General features: G+C 40.1%; 1 protein-coding gene across 1 annotated transcript; it reads right to left on the bottom strand.

Moving 5' to 3' along the window:
• Positions 1–2,811: 2,811 nt before the first annotated feature.
• Positions 2,812–6,775, bottom strand: LOC117708712 (PRAME family member 12-like). Its single transcript, XM_034502588.1, has 4 exons — positions 6,489–6,775; positions 4,592–5,031; positions 4,279–4,420; positions 2,812–3,391 (listed from the first exon to the last, which is right to left on the bottom strand). The coding sequence occupies exons 1-4, from the start codon at positions 6,773–6,775 to the stop codon at positions 2,812–2,814; spliced, it is 1,449 nt and encodes a 482-aa protein (XP_034358479.1).
• Between the last annotated feature and the right edge of the window lie 3,694 nt (positions 6,776–10,469).

The following is a 10,469-nucleotide window of genomic DNA, read 5'->3' as shown; positions in this document are numbered from 1 at the left end:
CCAGAATACACAGGACTAATCAGAGAAACTATCTCTTAAAATATCAATACAAAACAAAGAAAGAGAAGAAGAAATGGAGGGATGGAAGGAGGAGAGAAGGAAATATTTTCCTGGGCTCTATGTCTGCATTACCAATGGGGTGCCATGCACTTTAGGCCAAATATTTTAAGTTCAGACTCTGTTTTAGAAGACCTGACCTAAGTTTCAACTCAGGTAAACAAACAGGCTGGCACTTACTATTACTTTTCAATTTGCCACCCACCCAACAAAATCAGAGTGTAGCTCCAGTCTCTAGGCTAATCTCCAACAAGACAAGCATATCCAGGTTACACCTTCAACAAGACCAGTGTCTCCAAGTTATACCTCCAACAAACATGCAACCCCTATCTACAATAGCTAATTATTATTGCAAGCATAAGTGTTTACTTGTATATGTAATACACACACACACACACACACACACAGACACACACACACACACATATATTCCTGAATATAATCTATTAAGTCTGTATGAAGCTACTCATACCATGGATGCCTGAAAATGGCCCCCATAGACTCATAGTGCATGGAATTATTGAAGACATGACCTTTTTGGAATAGATGTGGGTGTGGCCCTGTTGCATGAGTAGTGTGACTTCAGAGTGGGATTTGCAGTTTCCAAAACTCAAGCCAGACCTAGTGGCTAATTCTTTAGGCTGCCTGTGGGTCTAGATATAGAAATCTCAGCTTTGTCTTCAATACCATGTCTGCCAGCATGCCACCATGAGTTCTGCCATGGCAACAATGAACTAAACCTCTGAAACCGTAAGGCAGCCCCAATGAATTGTTTCCCTTTATAAGAGTTGCCTTGATCCTGGTGTTTCTTCACATCAATAAAACTCCAACTAAGAGATACATGTGTGTTTTCAGAGGTGACAATTTAGGAGATTCTACAAGCACTTGTGTAGTAAACAAGCATAATCCCTAACAACACTCTACAAACATCTGCCCTTATACCCACTGATGTTTAGAGTCTCTACCCAACATAAATGAGACTTCTCTTTTCAAGATGCAGAGACCCCTACAGAACACCACAACCAATGATGATGCAGAATTATGGACATCAATACCAAAGGGTACATCTGCAAAATACACAGAGATCATTGCTGAAGATGTGGAAAGAGGACTGTAAGCTCTAGAGAACCAGTGAATGTGCTGTGAGATTGCATCTACTAGTAGTGGGAAAAGCTATAGGCAAAGCTTGAAAAACACAGTTGAACTTATAGGAGCTGAACAAGCATGACACCAGTGAACATAGCAAACTAGACAGAGACAATGCTTTAGGGTCTCAGCCCTACACAAAGAACTGTAGAATACTGAAAAGCAAGGAAGAGAAGAGTTGGATTTTTGTAGGGAAGATAACCAATTGGTTGTTTGGTGCTAAAAAGTAATTTTTAACTGTGAATATTTATTGTAGGTGTATTTGTTTAAATATAAGTGTATGTTTCACCAGCATGCACTTATGTGCATCATATAGGGGTTAAGAAATGAGCATAGGACCCAATGGGAGAAGAGTTACAGACAGCTAGATGGATGGGAGTCTTCAGGTACTAGAAAAGATCCTATATTGTCTAAAAGTGTAGAAATCACTATCTGCTGGGCCATCTCTCCTGAATGTAAGGTACCCTATTTGAGGTAGCATACCAACTGAAAACCAGGTACTCATTTGGCTGGAAGTAGAGGATGAGTTTACTCTATAGGCTGGTATCTTCTCGATAACACAGCCTAAAACACAATGTGTCTCTCTGTGTGTGCTCTGAACTGCTGAGGCAGAGGTCCAAGGTTGAGAAAACAGTCTTGACCTAGGCTGAACCCAGAGGTAATGATACAGGAGATGCAGAATGAATCTCCGTAGGGGACTTCTTGCTGAACTAACTACATTGTCTTAAAGAACACTGGCATGGCATGGAGAAGAGGAATCCCAGATATGCCTGAGACATGACAGGCTTGCTCATTCTTTCTCTACATTTCTGTGAATGACCAGATCAGTAGAGGGTTCATCTTCTAGTGGATTGGAGACAGTATGCATTCTACTAGTGCTGAATAAGGTGTGTTGTCGGATGACACTTTCACTGATAAAACTGCAATAATTTGATGGACCATGATGCCCTATGTTCATAGGGAATCCCATAATAGCCCATTGCTGTGAGCACTGATGGAACATAAGTTCTAACAACAACCCCACACCCTGTTTCTAGAATGTGTTCACTTGCACAGTCTTGTGTAGGAAAGCCTCTGTGCTCACAATCACATCCCATTCCAAGGATGGTTCAGTATACAGACTGGTTTTAAGAGCCCTTCACAATTAGTTTGACAGTACTGTGCAAGTAACAAAGGAGACAACATTGGGAAGTAAAGGGTAGAACATAATGCCATAATTGACTTTAATACATTTTGTGACCAACAAGGCTCCAATGATAATTTCCTTGATCATATACCAGGAGGTCATAGAACAGCACAAACATAAAACTGAGGTCAATGACATGGGTAGCACACAAGAGGAGACCAATCAGTTCATAGACTGGCCTTATATTTACAAAATGGGGAAGCCAGTGTGGATCCTGTCCTGATGGAGGCATATTTAGACATGCAGAACTGTCTTTCTGATTTCACAAGACCCTGTTCCTACTATTCTATTGTCCTTCATATCAAATCACCCAAGGTCTCAATCCAGTGAACATTGGTTTGATTTTATTGCATCTAAAGCCATGAATTCAGGGATTCTGTGGTAAATGTCCTCCTTCAGATTTCATGTCTCAGCATCCAGAATCAATCTTCTATTACCTGCCAACAAAGGCAAGGGCTGGGAACCCTGTCATAGACACAGCATCCCAAACAATGAGGGCAGGTGGCTGTAGCAAACATGAATTTTTGGGGCTGCCTTTTGGACATGAGCATTTGTAGCAGCTCAGGACACAGTTGAAAAAACCTCTCCACCACAACATCACCCAGGGGATCATAGCACTCTTTTGGGGCAGGGTACACCTCTACAGTCAAGTTGTTCAGATTGGCCATGCATTGCAGAAGGTCCTTCAGTACAGGAGTGGAGAAGTCGTTATAGTAAAAATTAATACTGTTGAGCTGTGAGCACTGGCTCAGGGCTGGCAAGAGGACTTTGAGATGAGAGTCCTTCATCCTGCAGTGCTCAAACTGCAGACTCTGCAGAGTTTCAGATACATTCTCTAGGAGAATTCGGAGACTCTTGAAACATGACTCAGAAAACACTACAGCATTGAAGTGCAGTTGTTTCAGTTGATAGAGGCTCTGACACTTTGACATGTGTTCCAGGTCTGACATCGAGAGTCGGCAGAAAGACATAGACAAGGACTCCAAGGGGCTCTTCAGACATCTAGAGTATAAACAAGACATTGGTTCTAACTCATGTTGCTGGAGGACACTAGTAAGATTGACAGAGAAGCTACATATGTAGTCAATCTGTGCTTTTGTTGAATGTCCACCCTGGAAACACAGCATGTTGGTGTCTGCTCATAGCATTGTCTACTGAGGCATATTACAATCCTGTGGGATGGGCTCAGACCACAGATCTGCAACTCTCCATACTCACTCTGTCAAAGAACTACAGCTTGCCTCATCATGCCAGAAGAGCATACCTAGAAAGGATTAGCACAGGGAGGTTCTGGCAACATCCTGTCCTGTGTCCTACACAGTTTATTCTTGTTGCTGCTATCTCCACACTCATCATCCTTGATTTCATGGTTCTACACTTGACTCTGATGATCCCCACCCCAGTGTCACAAACTTCTTATCTACTTAGTCCCAACTTGTGTTCAAAGTATCCTTCCATTTAGGGAGAATTAGAGGCTGATAGACTCCAATAGAGGAACAAACTGGTTCCTGTACTTGTATATCTTTCTAGAGGGCAAGTGTGGAGCCTCTCTAGCTCAGGGCTCTCTGCTCTGTCCTGTTTCCTTCCATTACCTTTGCCTGGATCCCAAAAATGAATATGCAAAGCACACTTACTGCATCTGACCCACACTATGGACCTTTTTGCAAGGCTGCTATCTCAATATCTCCTACCCCAGCTCAGACTCAGCTAAAGGAATAGGAATGAACCAAGTGAATTCAGTTAAAAACAAACATTCCATACTTCGACAATGTAATGATTCTGTCATTGTAACAACCTTTGTGACTGGCATACCTCAGGTGTTCACTCATGTTCCTAGTAAAAGGAAAGTTTTTCTGCCAGAACAGAAACAGTTCACTATCCTTCCTTACCTGAACAAAATTTCCATGTTGTCATTGGGAATGAAGGAACAATTCAAATAGAGACTCTGGAGATGGTCGAGTTTGGCAAGCTGAGAAAAGAATTCTGCAGAACACTTTTTTACATCTGTCACTGTATCCACAACAGTATATTTGGAATCAAATCCATGTAGATAGTATTTCACAATATCTGTCATCATGTCAATGCAATGTGGATAGAAACGTAGGAAAGACAGGATCTCATAGGTGCATGGTTTCAAGGTGTTTATATCCCTTCTGATTTTAGTGTTACACACCTCCCTGGTAATCTCCAGGGGATTATACTGGAAGTCAATTTGATGTAGATTGAATTTGGTAATATTTCTCATCTGGCCAAGGAAATGTGGAAATAAACTTAGGAATGGCAGTACCTCAGGTGTGCATATTTCCAATTCCTCAATATAGATTGGCTGGAAAATATTCAAGACCTCCTTAATAATCTCCATGGGGAAGACACAAATTGTCATCTTCTGACAGATTAGCTGCAAAGAGTCACCGTTCTTCTTGGCCCACTGGAGCAAGCACTTTTGGTCTTCTTCCAAAGAGTAGTAGAGGTTCAGGTAAGTGACCACCTGCAATCGTTTTGTCAATGCATAAGTAGGAAGACTCTCTGGGCCTTGCTTCTTTCTCAAAGTATCTGGTGAGCACGCTCCATCTTCTCTTCCAGCCCATGCATCCCAGAAATCCTGATGCACATCTCTCAAGTCTAACACTTGTAGCTTCCTCCTTCTGTGATGGAAATACGTAAAGTTTCATAATTTAAAACAGGAACCAATATGGAGTCAGCTTGTGTCCCACTTGTCTAACTTCAGTGCCAACATAACACTTCATACCAGGCTGTCAAGGACACTGCACTATATGCATGAAGGTAGTGGCAAAGGCACAGAGTAGGAAACTTCTTCTGAGGGTAGAAAACTGCAGGCTTAGGTGATTGACACCTGTAGCCTAACAGCAGAGGATAAGGCAATGTGGCCTTTGTTCTGTCTCAGAGGGAACTGCTGGTCTCTAACTTATGCCTGCTAGTCTGAGGTCTCAGGAAGAAAAAGACACTTAGAGCTGCTACTACTACTACTACTTTTTGTCTTTGTATTCAGAACTTCTACATCTTTCAGAGCACATGATCACATATTACAAAGTTCATCACAAGTTCACACCAAAAATCAAATCAGAAATTGAAATAGAGTTTACAACAGAGAATGTTCACATGCATATCCATTAGTAGTAATTATCTGGTTAAACATCTATCACTTGTCTACCTCAACAGGTTCACTGAAGGTTTAAAACTATAACTAAGAAATTAATGAAGATTTGTATAGATAAACCCAGGCAACATTATATCTTCTGTCCTAGCACTTATACTAAATCATGAGTTTCCTATTAGTGACCTTTGGTTAATTGTTTTACAACCTCTTGGAATGTGCTCTGAGTTGGAGAAAGTCTGGTTACTATCTAAGAGCAACTAATGACACATGGAAGACAGGCAGAGATCTCATTGCAGTTTGACTATCAGAAAGGGACTCAATAGCAGTCCCACTACAAAAGAGCTTAATAATAATCATTTATATAAATTTAGGAATTCTTATAAGATCACCAACAAGACTTAAGAAGTCATCTATTTGTCTATATAGCATCAACCCAAGACAGTACATCTTCGTGGATCTGCAGATATCTGCTCCAAAGAGGTGTGCTATTGCTTAGTGATTGTTAGATATGTTTAATTCTAATAATAGAAAAAGCATATCAATAGCAGGAAGCTTTCTTCATATAAGTCCCTTACAGCCTTGCTGAATAAGGGCTCACTTGTTGCAGATTATATAATAATCCAAGGCAAGCCATTCCAGGATGATCACCTGCTAATTATTAGCTTTATTTACCCATTATGGCTCCTGACACATCTGGAGACATGACCCACTTCCCTCCATTGAGTTGCTCTTGACTTGTGTCTCTTTCATATCTAGTGTCTGTAGGAAAGCCAGGGAAAGGCTCATCCTACTAGGGCTACTAGTACTCTGAGCTGTCCACTATGAGTTTCACTTAGATCAGCTTTCACCTTGAATAGTATTTCCACAAATCCCCATGTCAATGACATCATTATTCTCTGTCCTGTTTGATCACAGTCTTTCTGCCCTCATGTGTCTTACCACTAACCCTATTCCCCTGTAGCTGTTTTGGCTCTTGCCTACCTGGGAGGAACATTCTGGGTCATCAGTAGATCTATGCCATCCAGCACAGCTTGCATCATCTCCACATCAGCAGATTTCAGTAATGGTCCCACAGGGAGGTAGGAAAAGGGCCAGGCTGCCACCGTTGCCTTCAATAACTCTGTGCGTTTCCTATTGAATGCCTCTATGAAGAGTGGTGGGAAGAGCATAATGGGCAGGTATTCCAGATCAGAGAAGTCTATGGCATCATTCCTCACCAGCATCTCCAGTGCCAGCTGCTCCAGTGTGGGAGGGTTGTAGGTGCTCATCCTAACAGATATTCAGTCAGAAGGAACCTGGAGAAAGATTTAGGGGACATAATTTCAGGCTAAATTTTGGAAATCCCTATTTTTCACACATTGTATGAATCAGAAGGCCAGAGCCCATGCTCTGGAAATAATGGAGTATCCAGTCTGCACAGTTATCCAATCTCATGGTCTAAGGCCAAAAGTCCATCACTCTCAGCATGTAGACTCCCTTGTAAGCAACCACAGAGGAAAAAATTAACCTTTATCCCATAGGATACCAATCTCTGTTCTTCTTAATTGTGTGCCTAGTCAGAAGGGTTATTCAGGAGCATACAGTCTGACCAGAGTTTTGTTTCAGGGAATAGATAAGGATCAAGTTTTCAGGCCTTTTAAGAAAATATTGAGTCAATGTCATAGGCCCAACCCAGTCTAATTGTCCTTTCAACAGATTGATCTCTCCTGGGAAGGGCTAAGAAGGACCTGTGAGATCCCTGTCTGTGAGTACTATGCAATGATTTAGAGACATGCACAAGCAAGCTGGGCTTATGTTAAATGGTTAATGGGGTAAAAGGTCTGTCAATTCATGGCCACCTGCATACACAACCATACCACATCTGAAATGCCAAACATAAGTCAAATTCACAACTTTCCCCAGAGCATTTGGAAAGCCATGCTACTGAATGAGAGCACCTGCCCATGTGAGTCTTAGAGGAGAAGCCAAGTGTACATAGGCTACAGGGAGAAGAGTTTCTCATTACGATTTGGAGTCCAGAGGAATAAAGAGATGAGACAATATATCCATCAGCACTTCTAAGTCTATCCTGCATCAGGATCATTTGTGCCCAGGACATTAATCCTAGTTTCCAGTTGTGGCAGCTGTATACTTTAACTCATACATGCATATACATCTTATACAATGTCTAAAAACTTGAACAAGACTGAAGCAAACACATTCCTATAGCCTTGGTTTCTGGATCATCTGTGGCTTCCGGGACACAAGGCATCAGCTACAAATTTGGGCTTGTGTGCCTGAAGCTTTCCCCAGTACAATTTGTAAAATATAGTTAAAAGAGAAAATTCTAGTCCATATTATCCAAAAACCATAATGTGTGAAACATAATTTAAAATACTGCAGAAGGATTAAATGATAAAGATGATTCTCACTGAAATTTCAGATTAAATCTAGAAATCTAGAAATCTAGGAATTCAACTAGAAGGCTCGAGAGTTCCAGGCCATCCTTGTTCCTTTATAACCTATCTTTAAAATGAGGAAATTGCCTTTTGGGTGAGGCAGACACCTAACTTGTCTGTGTCCATAAAGACACCATAAGCTGACCCATCCTAGATCTACTCCACTCAGAGCACTGGAGGAACCACTGTACTCAGAGCAGCAAGATTTCAGGATCCCAGAGGCAACGTGAGCCTATGAGCTCTTCCAACTAGTTTCTTAGGATCACTGGAACACATAGACAGGTGGACTCTGAGGAGGTCTGACAAAATCAAGATAACTGGGAAGACAGGCTCCAGTCAGAGGCAGTGAATGCAGGTAGCACTAGAGATAACAAGATGTAAAAAGGCAAGCACAAGAACATAAGTAACAGAAACCAAGTTTACCTGACATCATCAGAACCCAGTTCCCTCAGCATAACAAGTCTGGGATACACCATAACACTGGAAAACAAGATTCAGATTTAAAATCACTTCTCATGTTGATGATGGAGGACATTAAGAAGGACATAAATAACTCCCTTAAAGAAATATAGGAGAACAGAGGTAAACAGGTAGAAGCCCTTAGAGAGGAAACAAAAAGTCTCTTAAAGAATTGCAAGAAAACACAACAAAACAGCCAAAGGAATTAAACAAAACCATTCAGGATCTAAAAATGGAAGTTCAAACAATAAAGAAATCTCAAAGGGAGACTACTCTGCAGATAGAAAACCTAGGGAAAAAAATCAGGAGTTGTAGACGCAAGTATCATCAACAGAATACAAGAGATAGTAGAGAGAATCTCATGTGCAGAAGATACCATGGAAAACATTGACACATCTGTGAAAGAAAATGCAAAATGCAAAAAAAAAAATACCCTAACCCAAAACATCCAGGAAATCCAGAACACAATGAGAATACCAAACCAAAGGATAATAGGTATAGATGAGAGTGAAGATTCCCACCTAAAAGGTCTAGTAAATACCTTCAACAAAATTAAAGAAAACTTGCCTAACATAAAGAGATGCCCATGAACATAGAGGAAACCTACAGACCTCCAAATAGACTAGAACAGAAAAGAAATCCCTCCTGTCACATAATAATCAAAACATCAAATTCACAAAACAAAGAAAAAATACTAAAAGCAGTCAGGGGAAAAGGACAAGTAACATATAAAGGTAGTAACAATAAGAATTATACCAGACTTCTCACCAGAGAGTATAAAAGCCAGAAGTTCCTGGACTGATATCATCCAAACCATAAGAGAACAAAAATGCCAGCCCAGACTACTATATCCCACAAAACTCTCCATCACTATAAATGTAGAAACCAAGATATTCCAGGACAAAACCAAATTTACACAATATCTGTCCACAAACCCAATCCTACAAAGGATAATTGACAAAAAACTCCAACACAAAGAGGGAGACTACAACGTAGAAAAAGCAAGAAAGTGTTTTCCAACAAACCCAAAAGAAGATAGCTACACAAACATAATTCCACATCTTATAACAAAAATAACAGGAAGCAACAATTATTTTTTCTTAATATCTTATAACATCAATAGTCTCAATTTCCCAATAAGAAGACATAGACTAAAAGAATAGATATGAAAACAGGACCAGAATCTTGCTGCATAAGGGAAATGCACCTCAGTGACAAAGACAGACACTGCCTCAGAGTAAAAGGCTGTAAAACAAAGTTCCAAGTAAATGGTTCCAAGAAACAAGCTGGAGTAGCCATTCTAATGTTGAATAAGGTGGACTTTCAAATAAATATTATCAAAAAAAGATAAGGACACTTCATATTCATCAAAAGAAAAATCTACTAAGATGAACTCTCAATGCTGAACATCTATATAGCAAATGCTAGAGCACACACATTCATAAATGAAACCTTACTAAAGCTCAAAGCACACATTGCACCTCACACAATAATAGTGGAGGATTTCAACACCACACTCTCTGCAATAGACAGATCATGGAAACAGAAAATAAAGAGACACAGTGAAACTAACAAAAGTTATGATCCAAATGGATATAAGAGATATCTATAGAACATTTCATCCTAAAACAAAAGAATATACCTTTTTCTTAGCACTACATGATACCTTGTCCAAAATAGACCATATAATTGATCACAAAATAGGCCTCAACAGATACAGAGAGATTGAAATAATCCCTTGCATACTATCAGATCAACACAGACTGAAGGCTGTCTTCAATAATAACAAAAACAATGGAAAGCCCACATATACCTGGAAACTGAACAATGATTTACTCAGTGATGACTTGATCAAGAAAGAAATAAAGAAATTAAAAAGTTTTTAGAATTTAATGAGAATGAAGTCTTGGACCAAAACTTATGGTACACAATGAAAGCAGTGCTAAGAGGAAAAAAATCATAGGTCTAAGTGCCTACAAAAAGAAACTGGAGAGAGCATACAGTAGCAACTTCACCTGAAAGCTCTAGAAGAAAAGGAAGCAAATGCAGCCTAGAGGAACTGATG

Source organism: Arvicanthis niloticus, chromosome 5, assembly GCF_011762505.2.
Source record: "Arvicanthis niloticus isolate mArvNil1 chromosome 5, mArvNil1.pat.X, whole genome shotgun sequence".
Taxonomy (NCBI): domain Eukaryota; kingdom Metazoa; phylum Chordata; class Mammalia; order Rodentia; family Muridae; genus Arvicanthis; species Arvicanthis niloticus.
The sequence above is the reverse complement of the archived record's forward strand: the minus strand, read 5'-3'. Positions and strand labels throughout refer to the sequence as shown.